We start from the raw sequence: 25,176 nt of genomic DNA, 5'->3' as shown, positions 1-25,176 counted from the left end.
AAGCCCTCGACAGCTGAACTCTGGTGCAATCAATCAACAAAGCACTTCCCAACGGGTTGTCTCTTTTTTAATTGCACCACTCTTTTGCCCCCCCCCCTGTTGCACACTTTGGCCTTAGGAGTTAATTGTCTAGTAAGTGGGCGCACATTCACTATTTCCATGGGCCCACTAGGGAATTTCAATTCCCCAAGTCCCGCCCCATGGCCGAACCCTCGTGCCACAGAGGCTCAAGGCAGTCATGCGCAAATTACGGGAGTCGCAAATCAAACGTCTCATAATTTCACGTCCTCGCGACAGCCCCCCCCTTGAAAGAAGGCAAACGTCCTCGATTGCCTGCAAACCAAAACATAAGAAGTAATAGCAATGGAAGAATTAAAAGCAAAGGAAACAACCAAAGCTGAAATAGAAAAATAACCAAATAACCAAATAACCAAATAACCAAATCTGAAAGACAGCCAACAATGCCATCAACCAATCAACCAAGTCTGAAATGGGAGCGACCCAACAGACCAACAAAACTTGAAAGGACGGTGTACCAATGTCACCGACAGGTCAACCAACAATGAGTGTGTATCTGTAGAGCCATGGTAACAAATACATAATACATTGCAAAACCAAGTGGCTAGCACACCAATCATAGAGGCCCTCACGGCGAAGATATTGTCAGCAAGTACCTCGGGTGAAACAAAAATGCAACACCAAGTGTCCTCTAGGATACATGAGCGGGTCTGTACAACAGGAATGGAAGCACTAACTCTCCCCTTGTGCATCAGGTAATGCTACAAACACTTGGCGCTCTGCCGAACCTGAATGAGTGCCACGCAAAGTGGGCTCCAACTGGAAAGCCTCAAGATAAAGCTGTAACACCTGAGGATTATTTGCCAACTTGTCCTCGTCCATCCACTTCGCATGCAATGATGAATAATTGCAAAATTTCACCAAATAGCATCGTGTAACTTTACCTTTTACCTTCCTTTCCCTATGTGCTAGAATCTGCTCAAGTATAAGGATCTCATCAAGTCTTCCCCTCTGGCTGGATCTCTGAAGGCAAATCCGTAGGCACATCACCTTGAAAAGGCTTAAGGAGACTCACATGGAAAGCATTGTGAATCTTCCAATGATAAGGTAACTGTAAGTGAAATGCTACGTCATTAATCTGCTGAGTTACCTTGAAAGGCCCATAGTATCTCATACTTAGCTTAGGGAATAGCCGAGTACGACCCCGTGTACTTTTCAGCCTTGCTTTCTGAAAACGCAGCAAGACATAATCACCTTCCTTGATGACAACGTCACGCCTGTGCTTAGTAATCCTTCATTACATCCAACTCATTGGGATAAACAATTGTCATAGCTGAAACTTGTGGCTTCCTGGACAAAGCATCTGCAACCACATTCTTCTTGCCTTCAACATGTACAATCTGAAAATGAAACATTGACAGGAAGTTTGCCCACCTTATGTGCTTCTCGGACAGCTTGGATTGGATCAAGAAGTAGCGCAAAGACTGATGATCCGTCTGTACTGTAAAATTAGCTCCCAATAGATAATGCTTCCAAGTGGATGAAGCATGAAGTACAGCCAACATCTCCTTCTCATAAATCTGTAAATGCAACTCAGTTGGCTGTAAAATGCGACTCTCATAAGCTACAGGATGCCCATCCTGTGTGAGAACAGCTCCAATACCATTTTTACCACAAGCGTCCGCATGCACGTGAAAAGACTTCCTCAAGTCAGGTAAAATCAGCACCGGATTTGTTGAAGCGCAACAACTCTTCAAAAGAGTTATTCTCCGCTTCCTTCTTGGAAAGTGCATGCATAGGGACTGTAATTTTTGCAAAGTGACAGATAAAACGGCGGTAGTAGGAACACAAACCCAAGAAACTACGAACCTCGTGCAAATTCTTTGGTTGTGGCCAACTCCGTATTGCTTCCACTTTAGTTGGATCCATACGAACCCCATCCTTGGAAACAATATGCCCCAGAAAATGAATCTCAGCCATGAAAAACTCACTCTTATTGGGCTTTATCAGCAACCGCTGCTTCTTGAGCTCAGCGAACACAATTGCGAGATGCTCCCGATGCTCCTCCTTATCTTTCAAAAATACAATCATGTCATCAAAGAATGTACCCATGAAGGATCTGTGGTCTCGAAAGATCTTGTCCATCATACGACTGAAGGTGGCAGGAGAATTAGTGAGTCCGAATGGCATAACTAAAAACTCATACAACCCAAAAGAAGTCCTGAACACCGTCTTATGCACATCCTCAGGATATATGCAAACTTGATGATACCCACTCTTCAAATCAATGCGCCTGAAAATAGCTCCCCTCTTCAACCTATCCAGAATATTATCAATCCTTGGTATAGGGAAGCGATTCTCAATGGTGATCTTATTCAAGGCGCGGTAATCAATACACACACGCCAAGAATCATTCTTCTTCAGAACCAATAGAACTGGAGAGCCATAAGGCGATGAACTTGGCTGAATCAGCCCCTTCTCCAATAGTTCATTTACCTGACTCGTGATCTCCTGTTGCTGTGCCACACTAACTCTGTAAGGTGGTCTATTGGGTGGACTATTGTGTCATGTGCATGGTGTACCTAGGGTTGGATAGCAGGTTAATGTGGGTTACGGGATAGCATAGGGCTGGATGGCTATTTTTAGTCGAGATTGCTATATATAGAGATTGATTCATATATAGTGCTCGCTTTATATGGAGGGAGCTATTCATAGCATTGTGCTATCTATAGCGGGTTTCCTTCTATATAGAGGGAGGGCCAGTGCTATTGCGCAGATCAGTTGAGTGCTCCTCAACTGATGGATGGGGCTCGGACCCAGGCCGGGACTCTAGCCATCTACATGGCGGATCATAGGTGGTGTATCGAAGGTCCTCTGGACGGGCGCAGGTGGTATGGGACGCCTGGGTTAGAAACGGGCCTATGGATGAGTCGAGCTGTAGCCCACGTGCTCGGGGGTGGTCGGGAGGATCGAGGCACCTGTGCTATGATTCTGGTTGTATTGAGGATGAGACTCTAGGTCAATGATAGGGTCAGATCCTGCGGGGTCGTGTCATTTGGTATCAGAGCCGTCCTATCACGATTGAATTCAACGCGAGGTATGCAGAAAAGATGTTTTCTTTCTAGGTACGCTTTTTGAGATTGCTCTTGCAAAAATGAATTTCCGCTCATGTATGGGCTGAATCGTTGGCTGATGATGTGCGCTCATGATTGGGAGATTTGTGGAAGAAATAGAAGTCCATAGGATGTGTGCTCTCTTGGTTGCTACGTGCTTGGAAATCATGATTCCCTGAGAAGGGTAGGCGATGAGAAGACTTGATGCTTTCAGCAAGAGATATGAGGATGGATCGTTTCTGACCTATAACTACCCACGCTTGGGTTGTTGATGTGATTGGCTGTGTGGGGACGTGTGAGAGTGGGCTGGTTAATTCGCTCTAGGTTCTCAAGGATGAGATTCCTACCCTAGATACCTAGATTTGCTGCAGTTGAGAAGTATGAGGAAAGAGAGGGCGTTCATAAGCCAGAGAACGGCTTGTGTAGGAGATTCGGGCATCAGAGACGGGGGCGATATGATTGGGGCAGGCGCTTGGCTTTGGGAGGGGGTGTATGGCCTTATTTTAGCGTGTTTTGGCTATTTTTGGCTGGCTGGAGAAAAGCGGGATCAGATCTCTTAAAAGCGAGACTGTTTTTGGTTTTAAAAAAAAAAGCAGGTTGCTTTTTTGTTTTTCTCTAGCAAGGTAAGCACTTGCTCTAAATCAAGCACCCAACCTAAATTCGCCTAGCTTTTGATGGCCCTTCTTGGCTATTTATATACCCGGGATTTCTCTCTCTTTCTCACTTCAGCACTTCAGCATTTCAGTGCATGAAGGCGAATTCCCCACCCTCTTTCTGTCTGAGATCAGCCTATCAGATTCCGCCATCTTTCTTGCTGTCCTCTACTCGCCTTCTTCCTTGATTCAACGCAGCACTAGATTCTCTCTTGGGAAGAGCACGTGCTTGGACACAACTGTTTTTCTTCTAGTCCCTCCCCCGTGCGAGATATTTTCCAGCCATGGAAGGACATCAAAGTAATGAGACACCTACGTTGGATTACTGTTTTATTGAGATGGAGTATGAGGCTACATCGAAGGTTATTCCTCGTAGACCTCATGACCTGCTACGAGAGATGGATTCCTTGATGGATGAACTCTGGGCAGCTCTTCACTACTATAAAACCCCTCAGTATCAAAAATATATTGAAGAAGGCTCATGTTGTTCTAAATGTAGACAGCTTGTTTTAGAGTCTTTATACCGCTTCCGAGTTATTGAGAAGTGATGAAGAAGTTGAAATCCTCAGTTTTGACTGACACCTAATTATTTTTCGCTCGACTGCATCTTTTGAATCACTCTTGGTTCAAGAAGCTCCCCAATTTTGTATGAATTATGTTCTAAATTGTCTTGTTATTAAATTGACCAGGTTTTGGTTAATTTGATTGGTTTTTTCAAATTATATAACGTGTACTGATGGTATGTCAGTGCCTTGTTTGAAACTTGATGTTCCTAGATAAGAGATCCTAAGAATTGGATGATCCTGTGATCGGAGCGGTTTTGTTGTGCACAAGTTTATACAGGATATTCGATAGTGGATCTTGTTTTAAGAGATTTCGGATTGTATGTTTCTGTAGTCTTTGGATCACATAGGATGTTATTCCTATGATGGTTGACTATATTCATGTCTAGAACAGTAACCTAAGATTTTGAGTTCAAGGATACTCAATAGATAAGGTTGATAGAATCATTTACCTTCAGGTACGGATTTTACCATGCTTGTGTACGGATATGTCAACGGAATTAACTTTGTGGATTCAGGTGTTATTGGATTTCTCGAGGAGAATACTCGATGATACGTAACCTTGTTTAGATTGAGAGATTTACTTTCCTTGGATTAGTTATCAAAGATTGTGGCTTTGGCCTTAGATTTTCTTTGATTTGAATCTCATGGAAAGTATAGCACACTCAAACTGAGTCAGAGTATAGTTATTGGCATGAACTCATCTTCACAGAGAGTTTTCAGGCTTTTTGGTGAACTCAGGAGTGAGTTCTTAGAGGAAGGGGAGTATGTCATGTGCATGGTGTACCTACGGTTGGATAGCAGGTTAACGTGGGTTACGGGATAGCATAGGGCTGGATGGCTATTTTTAGCCGAGATTGCTATATACAGAGATTGATTCATATATAGTACTCGCTTTATATGGAGGGAGCTATTCATAGCATTGTGCTATCTATAGCGGGTTTCCTTCTATATAGAAGGAGGGCCAGTGCTATTGTGCAGATCAGTTGAGCGCTCCTCAACTGATGGATGGGGCTTGGACCCAGGCCGGGACTTTGGTCATCTGCATGGCGGATCATAGGTGGTGTATCGAAGGTCCTCTGGACGGGCTTAGGTGGTATGGGACGCTTGGGTTAGATACGGGCCTATGGATGAGTCGAGTTGTAGCCCACGTGCTCGGGGGTGGTCGGGAGGATCGAGGCACCTGCGCTATGATTCTGGTTGTATTGAGGATGAGATTCTAGGTCAGTGATAGGGTCAGATCCTGCGGGGTCGTGTCATACTGCCAGGTATGATGTCAATCCCATGGCCCTTTGGCCCTTCTGGTGGAAGCTCACTAGGCAACTCATTAGAAAAGCAATCTGAAAATTCAGTTAGAAAAACAGCCCTTTGCTTTTCCAAACGGGAAACAGTATGCTCTTCAGTTACAGGGGGTATCTCTCTAGCAAAAACCATGTACGCAGAAATATGACTTTTCATTACATAATTAATGGCAGAAGCCGTTACAACTGGGATAGACTCCCCTTTTAATTTTGCGTCAATTACATGGGTCTTCCCCTTATGCAAAACTGTAATTTATCTCTTCTTGGCTTCGATTACCGCATCCCAACGATGCATCCATGGCATACCCAACAAAACGTCACAACTTGCAAGTGGCATAATATAAAAGTTTTCGCTGTCCATGAAAGACTGAATATGCAAGCGCAACTTCCCTATGATAGGTGAACTCCGGGTTAGCCATGCCAGCTTCACAGTTCGGTCCCATCTCCTCAGCTCGAATGCCCAATCTCACTGCCATCTCGGGAGAAAGAAAATTGCCCTTTGCACCTGGATCAAAGAAAACAAGGGCTGTCGATCCCGAACCTTATCCCAAGCTCTGCATAACTCAGTTTCCTCACCTTGGGGCTGCTCATGAATCACATTTGGCATCAAACCAGCCATGGTTTTCTGTTTCTTCCCCTTCTGATCTCCTTTGCTTGCCTCAGCCTTCTCCTCATTCCACTTTGGGCAATCCCGAGACACATGACCTGGTTCTTTGCATTTGAAACACTTCTTTTTCTCATAGAGAGTTTTCCGCTCCTCTGGACTCAAATATGCAGCTGCCTTTTTATTTTTTTGTCGCCTCCCTGCAACAAATGTAGCCTTCTGACGATTAGCCTTCTTCTCTATTTTGGAAAATCGGAACCGAGTTCTCTTATCTGTGTCATCTTTCTTAGATTCCTGCTTCTGTCCACCTTTGAACCGGGAAGTCTTCCCCTGCATCAAAGCATATGTCGTGCTAGCATTCTCGATAAGCTGAGACATATTGGAGACTTGAGTCTTCGTGCAATAGTCTCTCAACTCCCCCTTTAGAAAACTTGCAGTCCGGCATACTTTGGATGACTCTGTGAAATTCCCTCCTGTGTAGGCCGTATTGAACTGTTGCAAAAGGGTCAAGGCCTTAAGTTTGTCCTGCACCCCATTGAATGTCTCAAATTTTACAGCTGCACCTACCTCTTTAAAGTCCTTCAACTTCCCTTGAGGTGCCAAATTGTCATAAACAGGTGCCTAGGCAAAAGGGACAACAGCACTCACTCTATCTCCCACACTACCAGCATTGGGAAAAGCTGTATTATTCAAACCAGCACCAAATTTTGCATATTTCCTAAAGCAAGGTTACATGTTGCTGCATTAGGCATACCTGTTTGCATCCTTGGGGCTGCTCCAACATTTGCATACATCGTATTCTGTCCCATGGGCTGTAAACTAGGCTGAAACCCAACTGTTTGACTAGTAGGCATACCTGAAAATTGGGCTTATGGGCTAACCATGGCCTAAAACACTAAACCACCACCAAATAATATATTGAAAGCTGTCGAAGGCTGTAGTGTAAGCTGTGCCGGCTGTCGCGGGCTGCTCGTTGCAGAGATTGATGAGCTGCTTGAGGTCTGTGCAGTCAGGTTTGAGTCGCTTGTAGGCTGCCTTGGCGTCCGGTAGTAGAATCGAGTCTGCAAGTCGTGGGAGCTGCTAGAGCGCTTTAGGAGCTGTTGTTGAAGCTTGGCTCTAATACTATGATAGCAGAAGTGAGAGAGGGAGAGAGAGAGGAGTGCACATTGTAGGCTCAAGGAAGCGGAAGGAGGTACAAACGTGGAGCAGAATGCTAAAAGCCGTCACATCAACAACTATGAAATGAAAGTACAAAGTACAAAATAAAGGAGAACCCTAGGACAGTGTCCTAGTGGTACCACTAGTACTAGGTGACCTAAGTGCCAATAACTAAAGCTACATGGCACATATTAGGGCCCAGAGGGCATCAATACGATCGGCGGATGATGGCCTACAAACCCCCCTCCATGGTATGGGCTGAAGTACTCTGGAAACGTCTCAGAATACCTAGTATCTTCTGGTCATGGTGGCACATGTTCGTCCGAAGGGATAAAGCCACCTATGAATGTACAAGGTAGCCAGATCATGTAACAAAGGGAACCAAGTGTAAAGCTTGTCGAAAGACTTCAAACTTGGGATGAGGAAGTGCTTTTGTAAACAGATCTGCTATGTTGTCCTCTGTGGGAAGGTAGGACAACTCTATGTCTCTTGCTTACAACCGCTCTCGAACACATTGATAGTGAATCTCAATGTGCTTGGTACGCGCATGAAACACTGGATTACGCGCAATAGCCAAAGCACATTGGGATTGTCACGGGGGCGTGAAATTCTAGGTACTTTAATGTACTACAAGATCGTGACAACTTTGGTTTTAAAAGTCCAAGCGTGGGCTTAATAATGTGTAATTAAACGCGGCATGGTGCCTAGCACATAAGCGTAATTAATCCCTAGGCCCAAAGGCATTTTCAGGAATTAAAAGAGTGGTTGTTGGGAAATGATGATGTGGCATTTGGCCTCCTAGAGGGCCATGCCCCTAGAGTTCTAGGTGGCTCTAGTGCCTTCTACATGCTCCTTTGCCATTCCTAGACCTTTCTGGGCCTTCTAAACTTCACATGTGTGGTTTTCTCTCTCATCTTCTCCCTTTGTTGAGATTTTGGACTGGTTTTTCAGCCTCTTTCAGCTGAATTCCGTGTTTCTTCATAACTCCTCACCCGTTTGGATTCCTCGACTTCCGTTTGGCCCGATGGCTTCTCCTCTGCCTCCCCTTCGTAGTGATATGCTTTTCCCTTCGTGCGTTTGGTAGAACGGGCAGAGCTGAGCACTTCTTTTGCTGGTCGAATTTGCAAAAGTGGCTTTTTCTGGACCTTTTTTCTTCTACCGCCTCCTGGGTCTCTCCTCTTGCAAAGCTACAGCTTTCTGTTGAATTTCGAGTGGTTCGACGTGCTGGTTGACTGGTTTTTCTCAGTTTTGAGGACTTTCAGGCGATGAAACTTCTCCAAAACCTTCTCAATGCATTCCTCTCTGAAGCACGCTTCTTTTGAGCCCAAGAACTCCCATTTTTTCGCGACAGAAGTGCTTCTTTCCGCATTTTTCAGTGGAATTCTTGCTGGTCGGCTCTTGTAAATGCTCTTTCTTCATGCCTTTGCACTCCTCTTTGGCTGAGAATGCAATTGGGCATTGGCTACTATGTCCTCTTGGCGATTGAGGACTTGGTTTGAGTTTTCAGGGCTTGGTGAGTTGTGATTTTGCTACTGCAATTTCTTTTTGCCATAAGCTATTGGTTGGCCTTGTGTGCCACCTCTTTCTTGGCTCACAGGTGCCTAGGCAATGCTACATGAGTCATTCGGGTACTTTGCTTATTTTATTTTGAAAAGCTTTGTGAATGCCATCTGGAAACCACTCAAAGAGAGTGCAGCTGGGGTGCAGTGTGATTGCATCTGGACAGCCAATGGAATTGCACTCGGAAAAGAGAATGCCTTTGGGTTGAGCCTATGGGTTAAGTGCACTTATGTGATGGTGTTCTATGCTTGAAAGCCTTGCGAAGGCCTAGTGAATTGGGGCTACATGCTCAGTTGTAGGGAAGGTCTCCCTGATGCAACTTGTAATAATTTCAGTGTGAAATATAAAGAAATACCGAAAGGGGCGCCACGGTGTTTGGGGCCAATCGGGTGCACTTGTCTATGTTTGTTGAGCAGGGGCATTCTAGCCTCCATCCCTTTTTCAGTGGTTTTGTTTGTGAACAAATGGGTAAATGCCAAATGGTGATCATGCAATGGTTAATGGTTGTGATATATGCTTTGTGAGCTGTAAATAAGTGCTGAAGTGATTAAAGGTTTAGTTCCACTGCCCTCTGAGTGATTAGAGGCCGGTTACATTGGTTCCATTGCCGGGACACCACACACTCTTTCTCAAGAGGTGGGCGTGGGTAGTTTGGTGGAAGGATATCTTTGCTGCACTTTTTGACAGCTGAATATTACAACCATAAACATGGTGAGTACCCATGAGCAAGAGAGCTCCACAACTCCTCAAAGGAGAAGGCAGGAAAGCCTTAATGATCTAGCTAGTGTACAGCTGCAGGGAGCACAACAAATGCCTTTTGAGCAGGCCACACATGAAGCTACAACTGAGCTCAACGGTGATACTAGTTCTAGCAGTGAGTCAGATGATGCTACTATGTTGAATGCACAGCTTGCAAGTGCAGTGACTGCTATGACTCAGCTGGCCCAAAATTTGGCTCAGATTGTGCAAACAAATGCCAAGAAGAAGAAGAAATCAACAAAGCACAAGCACGGAAAGAGTGAGTACACACATGCATCAGCTTCTCATGGCGGACCGCACACTCATGCATCAGTTTCCCATGAGGGACAGCCATCAAAAATGACTCAGAAAGTGACTTCCAAAAGAGAGGAATCACCCAAAAGAGCACTTGAGAAAGAGGTACAAAAAGTACAGCCAGTGCAACAGTATGAGCAGCCAGCACAAGGCCTTGGTTTGGGTACTTCTACTCCTCAAAATCATAATGTGCAGTCCATAAATGTGGCTCAACTACCTCAGCCATATTTGAGGCAGCAACCTGAATATTTTGGTACAGATTCTATCTTTGATGCTATGTTGATTTCACCACCAATTGGGCATAGAAAGCAAGCCATGTATGAGAATGTGGGAATGCAGCCAGGCATGCAAGCCACAGCATATGCTCCCATGCCTAATGTTCAGCCAAGCATGGCTCTCCCTAGTGAAGGGAATGCTGCAAATATACAGCCATCTTTGGGACAGCCAATATCAAATGTATATAAAGAATTAAAGGATGGTGGTTCTCATGTCAAGTTTGATACATATAATGGAGTATAGGACAGGTACAAAGCCCTCACATTCCTTCAACAGTTTGATGCTGCATTTCTTGGGGGTTTGTTTACAAAAGCATCCAAGATGAGGAAGGTCGCCACATTTTTGAAAGGCAATGCACTTAAGTGGTATACCAACCTTATGCTTCATGGAGATGCACCTGCTACTTGGCTGGTATTTAAGCAAGTGTTCTCTTCTACTTGGCTTACTCTAACTTTTGAAGTTGAAGTACTTTCACACTGGCATGACTTGTCATACAAACTTTGCAAGAATCTTGATGATTACACCTAGAGGTTTTGGGATGTTTTGTTGCCATTGAGCTCTTACATGCATGTTTCTTTGAAAGAGCAAATAGAGAGATACTGGAAAGAGCAAATAGAGAGGTACTGTTGTGGATTGCCTAGTGAGCTACGTGATTATTGCATCAAAACCAAGGTGGGTTCTATGACTCAATTAATTGAGAATGCAAGGACAGCATATGCATGGATGCAGGAGAAGAATTTGGGCTTTATGGACAGCAAGAAAGAAGACAACAAACAGGCTGCCAAACACCAGGATAAGGACATCAAATCTGAAAATAAAAATTATGGCAAACGACCGTTTCAAAAGGGAGGAAATGCCCAATTCAAAGCTGGTCAAAGGCGTGGACAGCCTAATAAACAGCCTCGTACCAAGTTATCTGATGAAGAGAAAAAGTTACTCATGGAGCAAAACAAATGTTTTATATGCAAAGGAGAGGGACACCGCTCTTATGATTGCCCATTCAAGAAAAGAGACAGGTCAGATGATGTGATAAACAGGCTGATCGGAAGGGCAAAAAGCCTAAACCTTCCGCAGGACTTCTTCCAGATGTGATTGGGAGTTTGCCACATGCACATGATGAAGAAGTAACGAAAAAGACTGAGATGTGCAGAGCATGGGGAAAAATCAGAAATCAGAATTGTTTATTTTTCTTTGATTCTGGGGCAAAGGCAAATTTCATAACTCTTGATATGGCAGGAAGACTTGGCATCAAGCCTGAGGAAATGGGGCCATCCGGCATGTGTGATATGGCCAACCCTGAACTCAACACACCTGTCACTCCTATCATTGGCAAGTTGAGGATGCATATCCAGGGATATCAGGATGCATAGGACTTCTACATTATGCCTTTGCCACAGTGTGATGCTTTGCTTGGGATGCCTTGGATGTACAGGGTGGGGGCTGATGTGCAGATGAGAAACAAGAAGATTTCTATAACTCATAGAGGCAAAAATCATGTACTTGATGTAAAGTTGAAAGGGCAGTCCATCCCTGTAGTTTCAGCTTCTTGTATTTCCAATGTAATAAAGCGTCATATTTCAGCGTACTTGATTTTTGTCAAAGAGGACAGCCAACCAGTTCAGGAAGGCTCTACTCTTTCTGCTTTAGATAGAGAAAGGGCTGCTTTTATTTCAGATTTTCAGGATTGTTTCTCAGATGCACTTCCTCAAGAATTACCTCCCAAGAGGCCCAAGGATCATCAAATTGATATAATTCTAGGAAACTCACTGCCTAATATACCTCCCTATCGTGTCAGTAAGGCACAACAGGAAGAGATAATGTCACAAGTGAAGGAACTCTTGGAAAAGGAATTAATACAGCCAAGTAATTCTCCTTACTGTTCCCTTGTGTTGCTTGTGCAAAAGAAGGATGGCAGTTGGAGAATGTGTATTGATTATAGGGCTTTAAATATAGTCACAATTAAGAACCGTTTTCCAATTCCACACATTGATGATATATTGGTCGGTTGGAAGGTTCCTCAATGTTCAGTCGTATTGACCTTAAAAGTGGATACCATTAGATAAGGATACGATCTGAAGATGTCTACAAGACTGCCTTCTGCACTTCATTTGGCTTATATGAGTTCCTTGTGATGCCTTTTGGTTTGACTATTGCACCTGCCACTTTCAATAGAATGATGGACAAAATTTTTAGAGCACACAGAAAGTTTGTGGGCACTTTCTTCGATGACATCATTGTGTTCTCTAAAAATGAGCAGGAGCAGAGGAAACATCTCACGATTGTGTTTCAAGAGTTGAAAAGACACAAGCTATTGATAAACACCAAGAAAAGTGAGTTCTTTATGCATGAGATTCATTTTCTCGGTCATATAGTGTCAAAGGATGGAGTCAAGATGGATCCTGCAAAAGTTGAGGCCATAAGGAGTTGGCCAATTTTGAAAAATCTGCATGAAGTCAGAAGCTTTCTTGGGTTGTGTTCATACTATCGGAGGTTTATAAAGTACTTTGCAGAAATTGCTTCTCCCTTGCATGCTTTACAAAAGAAAGCTGTACCGTTTTGGTGGGGACCAAAGGAAAATGCAGCTTTTAAAGAGCTGAAGCAAAAGTTGTGTTCTGAACCCGTTATTATCTTGCCGAATATTGCAAAACCCTTTGTTGTAACTTGTGATGCATGTGGGAACAGCATAGGAGGCACTTTGATGCAGGATGGCAAAGTGGTTGCATATGAGAGTAGAGTTCTCAAAGATCCTGAATTGTACTTGCAGACATACGAGAAGGAAATGTCAGTAGTGATACATGCTTTGACCACATGGAAACATTACCTTCTTGGAGCTGTTTTTTATGTGCAGACAGATCATCAGTCACTTAGATATTTTCTCACGTAGAGAAAATTATCTGAAAAGCACATGAGATGGGCTAACTTCCTCTCAATGTTTCATTTTCAAATTGTACATGTGCCGGGTAACAAAAATGTCGTGGCTGATGCACTTTCCAGGAAACCACAGCCTGAAGCAGTCTCCAAGAAACCCAGTGTTTCAGCAGTGAGCATTGCTTACAACAATGTGTTAGATGTGATGAAAGATCAGTATGTTAATGATGCTGATTTTTCAACTATTTATGATCAGCTTTTTGATGGTCAAAGGCATGATCACTATATGTTGAAAGAGGGTTTCATTTTGATGCATGGACGACTCTGTGTCACTGATCAGATGCGACAGAAAGTCATAATGGAAAGTCATGCTCCTCCATATGCAGGACATAGGGGAATTACAGCAACAATTACAGCAGTGGAGCAATACTTTTATTGGCCATCTTTGAGGAAAGATGTGGAAGAATATGTGAGAACATGCATGGTTTGTCAGAAAGTAAAGTTTGACAGGCAGAAGGCACCTAGGTTGTTACACCCTTTGCCAATTCCAGATAGACCATGGCAAAGCATAGCTTTAGATTTTGTGTTTGATTTTCCACGTACTCCTACTGGACATGATGGATTGTGGACAATAGTTTGCAGGTTTAGCAAACAAGCCCACTTTGTGCCAGTAAGAAAGAAAATTACAGCAGATCAAATGGCCAAATTGTTTCTGCAGCATGTCTTCAAGTATCATGGGATGCCTGAATCCATAATCAGTGATAGAGATCCGAGGATGACTAGCCTCTTTTGGAGAGGACTGTTTGAAAATATGGGCACTACGCTGAATTTTTTGTCATCTTTTCACCCTCAGTCTGATGGACAATCGGAGTAGGAAAACTCTACCATCTTGGATATGTTTAAATGCTATGTCTCAGACCACAAAAGCAAATGGGAGCATTATTTGCCTTTGCTGGAATATGCTTACAATAATACGGTGCACACATCCACAGGTAAAGCACCTTTTGAAATAGTGGAAGGTGCCAGGAAGATACCTCCCATTTTACATACAAAAGAGAAAATCTTCGAAGCTGATCGTTTTGTGGAAAGCCTTGAAGAGGCTTACAAGAAGATCAAATATGCCTTGCAAAGAAGTCGGGACAACCAGAAAAGAGCAGCAGATAAGCACCGCAGGGAATTGGTATTCACAGAAGGTGATTGGGTTTTGCTGCGTTTTCAGAAGGCAAGGCTGAAAAATAAGAAAGGCAAGGAAAGGTTGTACACAAAGCTGAACATGCGTTACTATGGTCCTTTCCAGGTTTCTGAAAAGATAAACGAGGTAGCTTACAGGCTGAAGTTGCCTCCGCATTGGAAGATACATAATGCCTTTCATGTGAGCTTATTAAAGCAATATCATGGAGATATTCCCGAGGATTTACCTGATGAGGTGCAGCCTGAAGTGGAGGAACAGGATGAACTTCTGGTCCTAGAGCAGATTCTGGCACACAGGGATAGAAAGCTCAAGGATAAAGTTATCCGTTGCTACTTGGTAAAATTTTAAAATTACCCATCACTTGATGCGAAATGGATGGAGGAAGGTGGACTGGCAGATTCACCTGGGATATTGCAGCTTTACCTTGATGCTTTCCAATTAGAGCCGACTGCGATCTAGGCTCCTACAGGTAGTTCAGCAGAGTGAGCGTCTGGAGCATTAGCTGGTGTTCGAGAGGGGGGTAGCATCTCCACTCCCTCAGTACAGACGGGCTCATTGTGATTTCATGAGGTCGCTTGATGACACTGTATGTTTCATCCGAGATACTGAGCTGACAGTATTTCTGTTGTGAGACTTCATGATATTGATGCATCTTGACTATTGATCGCCGAGGATCACATAGATTTTGAGCAGTGTATATGGATGGATGCATGCCTCTCCTAGCCATATTTTCACTATCTCTGTATACTATAGCTGCGGCTTTCTTGTATACTCTTTTATGCTATATTTCATGCTTGCTCTTGTGTTTTGGGGCAGCAAACTATGGTTTGCTGTTTCAAGAGAGAGGTATGTTGGTTTTAAAAGTCCAAGCGTGGGCTTAATAATGTGTAATTAAACGCGGCATGGTGCCTAGCACATAAGCGTAATTAATCCCTAGGCCCAAAGGCATTCCAAGGAATTAAAAGAGTGGTTGTTGGGAAATGATGATGTGGCATTTGGCCTCCTAGAGGGCCATGCCCCTAGAGTTCTAGGTGGCTCTAGTGCCTTCTACATGCTCCTTTGCCATTCCTAGACCTTCCTGGGCCTTCTAAACTTCACATGTGTGGTTTTCTCTCTCATTTTCTCCCTTTGTTGAGATTTTGGACTGGTTTTTCAGCCTCTTTCAGCTGAATTCCGTGTTTCTTCATAACTCCTCACCCGTTTGGATTCCTCGACTTCCGTTTGGCCCGATGGCTTCCCCTCTGCCTCCCCTTCGTAGTGATATGCTTTTCCCTCCGTGCGTTTGGTAGAACGGGTAGAGCTGAGCACTTCTTTTGCTGGTCGAATTTGCAAAAGTGGCTTTTTCTGGACCTTTTTTCTTCTACCGCCTCCTGGGTTTCTCCTCTTGCAAAGCTACAGCTTTCTGTTGAATTTCGAGTGGTCCGACGCGCTGGTTGACTGGTTTTTCTCAGTTTTGAGGACTTTCTGACGATGAAACTTCTCCAAAACCTTCTCAATGCATTCCTCTCTGAAGCACGCTTCTTTTGAGCCCAAGAACTCCCATTTCTTCGTGACAGAAGTGCTTCTTTCCACATTTTTCAGTGGAATTCTTGCTGGTCGGCTCTTGTAAATGCTCTTTCTTCATGCCTTTGCACTCCTCTTTGGCTGAGAATGCAATTGGGCATTGGCTACTATGTCCTCTTGGCGATTGAGGACTTGGTTCGAGTTTTGAGGGCTTGGTGAGTGGTGATTTTGCTATTGCAATTTCTTTTTGCCATAAGCTATTGGTTGGCCTCGTGTGCCGCCTCTTTCTTGGCTCACAGGTGCCCAGGCAATGTTACATGAGTCATTCGTGTACTTTGCTGATTTTATTTTGGAGCTTTGAAAAGCTTTGTGAATGCCATCTGGAAACCACTCAAAGAGAGTGTAGCTGGGGTGCAGTGTGATTGCATCTGGACAGCCAATGGAATTGCACTCGGAAAAGAGAATGCCTTTGGGTTGAGCCTATGGGTTAAGTGCACTTATGTGATGGTGTTCTATGCTTGAAAGCCTTGCGAAGGCTTAGTGAATTGGGGCTGCGTGCTCACTTGCAGGGAAGGTCTCCCAGATGCAACTTGTAATAATTTCAGTGTGAAATATAAAGAAATACCGAAAGGGGCGCCATGGTGTTTGGGATTCACTCTGGTTGTCAGTGTAGACCATAGTGGAGGATGTCTGGCGGATACGAAAATCTGCAAGTAACTGTCAAAGCTAGAGACACTCTACTGTAGCGGTGAAGGCTGCCTTGTACTCAGCCTCACAGTTGGATGTTGCAACTGTTGGTTGCTTCTTGCTGAGCCAAGAGATACATGAACTGCCAAGCAAAAAATAGTTGCCGGTATGTGACACTTTGGTGTCGGAACAACTTGCCTAGTCACTATCCGTGTAAGAGGGCTAAATCTTGAGTGCCTCTGAGATATCTGAAGACTCTCTTCATTGCCTGCCAATGCTGTGAACTGGGCATGTGCATGAACCTATTGAGCTGGGATACTGCATACTGTAAGTTAGGTCTGGTGTGGCACAAGTAAATGAGACATCCAATAGCCTGCTGGTAAAGAGTGATATCATGTGGTGGGCTAAAAATTTGAAGCCAGGGTCCACTGGAGTAGAGATTGGCTTGCAATCCTCAAACTGAAAACGATCAAGGAGCTGTCCAATATACTTGGATTGTGACATGATAATACCCCCCTCAACATGAACAAAGTGAATGCCCAAATAATAGTGCAGCTGTCCCATGTTTGACATTTCAAAAGCTTGCTGCAAATCAGCCTTGAAAGCTGCAATATGCTGAGTATCAGGGCCCGTGATCAGCATGTCATCCACATATAAAATCAGCACTAAAAAATCAGATCCACTCCTACGGATATAAAGAGTGGGCTCTGTTGGGCTATTTTGAAAACGAAGGGACAGTAAGTGTGCATGAATTTTGGCATGCCATGCCCTGGGTGCCTGCTTCAAACCGTAAAGGGCTTTTTGCAGCCGGCATACCTTGTTTTCAGATCCAACAACCTCAAAGCCAAGAGGTTGTGTCACATAAACTTTTTCCTGCAGATCCCATGAAGAAAGATAGTCTTGATGTCAAGCTGGTGCACTTGCCAATGGTGATGGGCTGCAATGGCAATGACACATATGATAGTAGTAATCGTGGAAGTGGGAGCAAAGGCCTCCTCAAAGCAAGAGGTTGTGTCACATAAACTTCCGAAAGGTAGTCTTGATGTCAAGCTGGTGCACTTGCCAATGGTGATGGGCTGCAATGGCAATGACACATATGATAGTAGTAATCCTGGAAGTGGGAGCAAAGGTCTCCTCAAAGTCAATGCCTTGTTGTTGGGCATACCCTTTTGCAACAAGACGGGCTTTATGTCGATCTATGCTGCCATCTGATTTCCTTTTTAATTTGTAGACCCACCGGGTACCAATGGCATGCTTGCTAAGAGGTAGATCTACTAATTCCCATGTGTCATTTTTGGCAGTAGAGTTTAGCTCAGCTCTCATTGCATCCATCCACTCTTTGCTGTCAAAAGCATCTTTATGGCATAAAGGCTCTTCATTGCAAGGTGTAGCAAGGAGTGCAAAATCAAGAAAGTGACCATGCATCTGTCTATTCCTTGATCTTGGGGCAGCAAGAGGTTGATCTTCTTTGCAATGTGTCAAGAAGCCATCTGGGAACTTGCCTTTGTTGTCTATTGACAGCTCTTTCTTCAATCACTACAACATGAATATTGGGATCATTTTGTGCTGGAAGAGGAACCTGCAAATCAGCATGGGTTGCTGGCTGATCATTGCTTCTTGGAGGGCCTGCAGGAGGCTCATGTTACTGGTCAAAGTCCCCCCCTGAGGGAAGAAGAGGTCACCAAGAGTCAAAGGCATCAAACATGTCAACTTCTGGCTTAGCTTTGCAGTCCACAAGAGGAGAAGCTGAATGTCTAGCAAAGATTACATCTCTACTGACAATAATCTTCCCAGTATTTGGTGATACCCTCTGCTCTCCTAGCTGTAACCAATAAATATGCACTTGATTGCCTCATCATCAAGCTTATGTCTCAACTGAGATGGTACATGGACATATGCAAGGGACCCAAAAACTCTCATGTGTGAAAGTGAAGGCTTCTTGCCTTTCCATGCTTCATAAGGTGTAACAGTCCTCAATGCCCTTGTAGGTGATCTATTCAGCACATAGTTGGCACACATCACTGCATCAAGCCAAAATTTATTGGGCAAGGACTTGGCCTTAAGCATGCATCTGGCCATCTCCATAGTAGACCTGTTCTTTCTTTCAGGAACAAGATTATGCTAAGGAGTGTAAGGAGTAGTGCATGAGTGAACAATGCTCCGTGAAGACAAAAATGCATCAAACTCCTTTGACATATACCCTCCCCCCCTATCTGTGTCGAGGGTGACAAGCTTGCATCCTGATTCATTCTCAACCATATTCAGCCACCTCTGAAAGCATGAGAACACTTTAGATTTGGCTTTTAAAGCATATACCCGGCAATATCTTGTGAAGTCATCAATTAGAGTCATGAAATATTTATACCCTGCAATGGCATTTGTCCTCATGCTGCAATCTTTGTGAGAATTTTGGACAATCTTTTTGAAAAGGAAACCGATGCATCTCACCCAAAAGACAACCCTCACATACATGTTTGGAAACTGTGTGACTTTGAGGTGCATCATTTGCCATGCCCTGTGAATGTAACTTGGCAAGAGCTCTATAATTTAGATGACCCATTCTCTCATGCCAAAGATGAGTTTCAGCAAGCTGTGAATCTGAAATAACAAATGCTTCAATAGAAAGTGCAGCCGAGTGATAATCAAGGTGATAAAGCCCCTTTTGCAAAGTGCCAGTGAGAACTATGGCATTATTATCACGAAGATCATATACTAGGCATCAAATATCACTCTGAAACCTTAAGTGGCAATTGCTGAAATTGAAATCAAGTTGACTTCAATTCTAGGCACAAAAAGAGCATTTGTCAAAGTGACAGGATGGCTTGAGATGGATGTGAGCTGCATATCTCCAATGCCTTTTACAGCATAGGAAGCATTATTAGCACATGTGACAGTCCCCCCTCGAGGTGCATTAGCCAAGGAATGAAACAACTGTTTGCAAGAGGTTACGTGCTTGGAAGCACCACTATCAAAATACCAAGACCGAGCATCATTAGCAGAAAAGAATGGATCAACTTTGGAGGGATTAAAAGTGCAATGGACAGCCCATGCCCAATCATCGTGGAGAGCATGTGCATGTGAGGCCTCAGCTAGCTCATGGGATTTAATTGCATGTGAGGCATTTACTGTCAATCCTGCTTTCTTCTTCTCCGAAGCAATGCGCTTCCTGCATTCTGAAATTTCATGCCCTGGCTTGCGACAATAGTTGCATCTTTTCTTCGTGGACTTATCTGCTGTATTTTGAGATACATTGGAGGAGTTGCCACTGTGAGGCACATATTTAGGCTTGCCTATAGGCTTGGAAGCCTTGCCTTTTCCTTTCTGTTGTGAAGCAAATGCATGATCAGGAATAGTAGCTTGCCTATTAGCACGACTTTGCTCTTCCTGCAAAAGCAAAGTTACTAACTGATCAAATGAGTAGTGATCAGGATTTCCATTGGCTACAAGTCTAACGGTTGTAGCAAACCCTTGATATGTGTCTGGCAGTCCATTCAATGTAGTGCTAACAAGCTGAGAATTAGGCACCACTTCATGCCCTGGCTTGCGACAATAGTTGCATCTTTTCTTCTTGGACTTATCTGCTGTATTTTGAGATACATTGGAGGAGTTGCCACTGTTAGGCACATATTTAGGCTTGCCCATAGGCTTGGAAGCCTTGCCTTTTCCTTTCTGTTGTGAAGCAAATGCATGATCAGGAATAGTAGCTTGCCTATTAGCACGACTTTGCTCTTCCTGCAAAAGCAAAGTTACTAACTGATCAAATGAGTAGTGATCAGGATTTCCATTGGCTACAAGTCTAAGGGTTGTAGCAAACCCTTGATATGTGTCTGGCAGTCCATTCAATGTAGTGCTAACAAGCTGAGAATTAGGCACCACTTTATCAATATTTGCAAGTTGTTCCATGAGGTCCTTGACCTTTGTTAAATATGTATCCATTGAGTCACTTTCGTGCATGTTGAGTTCTTGCAATTGTCTTCTCAAATATGCAACCCGTGCCTCATTGCGAACCTGATAAAGAGAAGCTAGCTTATCCCAAGCATCCTTTGCTGTCGTGCATGACCGGATGTGTGGAATAATGATTCTCTTGCATGATAAGGCAATACATGAGTGTGCATTTGCATTTTTGGAGTCCCATCTGATCTGATCTTGAGTAGGAGTAGTGATAGGAGTACTAGAGGAAGAAGAGTTAGGAAGATTCCCCCTGGAGTCCCCCTGGAGGAGTGCCAACAGTAGGGGCAGCCACTTGAGCATTGGTTGGCCTCAAATCAATACCTGAAACAATATTAAAAGTTTCTTGCAACTAAAATATGCTTCATAAGGTAGGACCACATAGGATAGTTGGTGCCATCCAACAGATCATCTTCACGGAGAATGCCAAACAAATCATTGTTGTTGCCAGCCATTGTAAATAGCACAAGTAAAAGTGCATGGACCAAGTGATGCAAAAATAGCCTCAAGGCTTTCAACTGCAAATGTGACCAAATGAGAGCTGAATCAAAGGAAGATCACTGCAAATAGAAGCTAAGGCAAAAGCCCCACAATCTGAAAGGGCAAAATGGTCAAAAAGAGGGCAAATGTTGAAATGCCCCAAATTAAGCTGCAACTCTGCAAATGTGACCAAATGTCCTGCAATGTCCTGCAAATCTGCCAAAGGCCTTGTCCTTTGCAAAACTGAAGCCCAATATGAAAAGCTCCAATTTCTTAAAGGCAAATTGCAACAAAAGAGGGCAAAATCATGGAAAGCCCCAAATTAAGCTGCAATTTGCAAATGTGACCAAATTTATGCAATTCCTTGCCAATGTCCCAGAGAAACCCTCAAATTTCAAATCAAAGCACCCAAATGTTACTGCTATCAAGGCAAATGTGACAAAATAACCTACAAATCTGAAAGTAGCAATAACCTACAAATCTGAAAGTAGCCTGCAATCTGTCTGCAACAGATCCAAAGCCCCAATTTCGGAGATCCAAAAGAGCAAGTGCTGCAAATCTGAGCCAATGGGATGAACCAAGGTCAACCAAAAGCCCCAATTGTGTGACAAATGCAACGATTTTGAATTGTTTTGACAATTTGCAGCTAAAATGATCAATTGTACGACGGATTTGGGCATACTGTACGGAGAACTTTTGAAAGTTATACGGCAGGAAGTGTGAGCTTGACGATTTTGCTAGTGTGACAACTTGACAGTTCTTGCTATTATACGGTTGACGCAGCTAAGCGACGTAGGTACAGAAGGTACATCAAACGATGTGGAGTACGAATGATGCACCAACGCTGACACAATACGTTGAGCAAGAAACCGTACAATTGTACGACGATGTATTGTAGGCTCAAGGAAGTGGAAGGAGGTACAAACGTGGAGCAGAACGCTGAAAGCTGTCACATCAACAACTATGAAATGAAAGTACAAAGTACAAAATAAAGGGGAACCCTAGGACAGTGTCCTAGTGGTACCACTAGTACTAGGTGTCATAAGACACTAAAAGTACTAGGTGACCTAAGTGCCAATAACTAAAGCTACATGGCACATACTAGGGCCTAGAGGGCATCAATACGACCGGGAGATGATGGCCTACACACACGATATAGCTACCTGTAACTATGTTGTGTTGAACATGAGCATGAATATATACATGAGTACCGCGTTCTAGATCTGCCCATGTGGCATCCAAGATCCTTGTAGTCCCTCACCTTCTTTGAGTGTCCAAGCCTTAAAAACATTTTGTGAATCATGCGCACACAGCAGGCTCTTAAACCCCCCATTCCTATCTTGGTACCATGTCCTTGTGCTCTCTTCATGTGGGGACTTACAGGTACTATCAATCAAATCAGTGGATCTTACCTCGCACTCGTCTCTCTATCATGTTGTGTCCTTTTGGTTCTATTACTGACATGGCTGTGTTTAGGGCAGCATGCAAAGGCACATTGAGCAGTGGCCTGAAGATGGAGGAATGAGACTGGAAGATCTGCAGACAATGGATGGGATCGATGGATAGCATCTTGGAGAAGATTAACCCATGTGGGCTCTGGATGCATGCCAGCAGCAGTGGCAATGGAGGCCTAGGCTGGGACAGATTGGAGCTCAGCCAAGGGCTGTATATAACACCTGACCAGGTCAGCCAGCAGCCTGCTGGTTGCACTGACTAAGTAATAAAGGGTGATAAGTCTGTGAGAAACAGGTCCAATCGGCTTTCTTTGTTTGCGGACATTTTTCCCTCAGCCTAAATATAGGCCTATTTGGGGCCTTGTAGTGCACTTACTTGAAGGTCATTGAAGCTTATAGAGACTGACAGAATGCAAGGACAGGTTTTCACAGTAGATCTAGAGCCTTACACTGAGTTACATATGCGGTAGGTTGCTGCAGTACTTTTGTGCTTGTGTGAGGTGACTTTTGTATGAGTAATCATTCATTTTGATGCACTATACATTTGTAAATCTTGCTGCTCATTGCTGCTGAATAAGATCTAAGTGTCTTTGTGAGATTATTCTTGTGCATAGAATTGTCAATTGAAGTTAGCTTCCTTGGTCGTTTGAGGTTTTGAGGGATTTCCCCTATATGTTGTTTAAAGAGATTGAGAGGATATTTCCCCTATATGTTGTTTAAAGAGATTGATGGTTTTCTTTGCAGGAGGAGTCACAGCTAGCCAAAATCACGAGAGACAGCAGTAAGATAACAGTAGAGCAAGTGCATGGGCTCATGTCCCAGGTATCTTTCCATTCTTCTGAGAGAGAATAAGCAAGCTTCTACAATGAGATCTCTTGGGAGCGTATTAATTGTTTCTCTTTTAAACAGGTAATTAAAGATGTCCTGTTTAACTCAGTTACGCCTTCATCGGCTCCTGCCTCCCTTTCATTTGATACACTTGGTCCTGAGCCTATGGTGGAGGTTTAGAAATCTATGCTCCACAGGCTCATTTTATGTTTGTGCATCTTACCATTGTAATGGTTCAAATCCACCAGGGTTTTCTTATTGATAGATAGTTGTCTCGTGGTGGAAAGAGAACTCTTGTGTAGATGGCACCATGGGAGGTTTGCTTTAACCTTGTACATTCAGAAAATAGAAAGGTCAAGGTTTTGATTGAGTGACTCATATAACTCCACACGTTTCATTGCTAATTTTGACTTGGAATGATCGTCAATACACGTATCTTGAGGCTACATTTGTGTGTCATGCTCGCTGGAAGGTTGGATTCAACCTTGGTAGATTCAAAAAATAGAACAATCCAAGTTTTTACTTATTGCCCAAATTTGACTAGGAACTGCTAAATGGACAGTAGCCAAAATTTGACTTTGGACTGATAATTGGTTCGTTTGCTTGAAGGCACTCGTGTTTCAGATTTATGATTTACTGATATTTCACAGAACAGAGTATAATTGACTGTGTTTTCTAGGGTGACTTCTGAGGCATACATTGGCTTTTGACTTCATACCACTGTTAAAACTATTTGAATAATTAGCAAAGCATGTACCAGTCTTCCATGTTTTTCTTGAAATCATCACTTAGAAAATGCTGAAAAACCTGATGTTGCCTTTAGTTCCATCGTGGCCAGGCAGTTGGAAAGCAAAGTAGGTACATGAAAATGTGTGGAAATGTTCCCAAAACGTTTGGAAACCCAATTTTTCTCCTTGATCAAGAAACCATAAACCATGTCATAAAGTTTAACGTAAATATAGTGGGCTGTCGAGGCTTGTGTAGATTCTAAAATCTAGACTTCAGAGTGTAGAACCTAGAGCCTACACCGAGGACCTCTGAACTTGGAAACTTGGAAGGCACTACTAGTGACTAGCATGTAAGTATTAGCCTATTAGGTGTTGCTGTATGGATGATGGCTTTTGTTTGTGTGCACATGGGCTGTCGTACGCACTTTGCTTGCTGCTGCCAAGGGGCCTTTCCCAGTGTTGAAAATGACGCATATCGTAAATTGCACATTTGCCCTCTTGTACGGCAATGTAAAATTTCGGTGTTTGAAACTTGCGTTGACAAATAGGCTACCTTGACACATCTATTTGAATGAAGATCTCGTGCACATATGGTGGAGCAAAGGAAAGGCAGACTGAGGGCTTGATGACACAATGTAAATGGGCAGTTCCTAGAGATTGTCTAGGACAAGAGGTCCCCAGTAGGGGTACATGGCTTGTGGGGCCCTCTTTGCTTTGATCATTGGTTTCTAGGATTGGAATGGGACCTTATAGACAGAGAAGTGTTTCAAAGCTCATAGGGGACGTCCCGATGTGGTGGTACATGGATACACATGGCTTGCCATAGGGTGGAGACGCACACAATTTGATGATTATGTGGGTTGGCGATTTGAAGTTTTATTCTACTCATGCATGTCAAACATTAGCATTGTATATATTGATGCCATGTGGATCTATCTTAGGAGACTTGCGATCATGGATGTCTAAATCATAGGCTTTCATAGCATTGCTATTTTTCTTGAGCAACATCCAACCGTCTAGGATCATCAGTAGGATTGGGATATCATCAACCTTTGTTGGCACTATATGAGGATATTAAGGGGTATAGATTCTAGGATTCCCCATAATTGCTTGAAATTTTTATTAAAGTGATTGTGAGTCTCAACTTAAGATCTCCCTCATTGTAGATGGCAAACAAAAGATGCTCCTT

The 25,176-nt window shown here is 43.5% G+C and overlaps 1 protein-coding gene across 1 annotated transcript in view; it reads left to right on the top strand.

The window, feature by feature from the left end:
* The window catches only part of LOC147901132 (COP9 signalosome complex subunit 5a-like), a 55,574-nt gene extending 31,948 nt beyond the window's left edge, over positions 1-23,626 (top strand). Inside the window, exons 5-6 of the mRNA XM_087376023.1 lie at positions 23,176-23,253; positions 23,341-23,626. Of these exons, the coding sequence (XP_087232149.1) occupies positions 23,176-23,253; positions 23,341-23,439 (177 nt within the window). The 3' untranslated portion in view covers positions 23,440-23,626. The remainder of the gene's footprint in view (positions 1-23,175; positions 23,254-23,340) is intronic.
* Positions 23,627-25,176: the final 1,550 nt, after the last annotated feature.

The sequence above is a fragment of the Dipteris shenzhenensis genome, chromosome 6, assembly GCF_047967505.1.
Source record: "Dipteris shenzhenensis isolate YYH24624 ecotype China chromosome 6, Dip_SZ_1.0, whole genome shotgun sequence".
In the NCBI taxonomy this organism is placed as follows: domain Eukaryota; kingdom Viridiplantae; phylum Streptophyta; class Polypodiopsida; order Gleicheniales; family Dipteridaceae; genus Dipteris; species Dipteris shenzhenensis.
The sequence above is the reverse complement of the archived record's forward strand: the minus strand, read 5'-3'. Positions and strand labels throughout refer to the sequence as shown.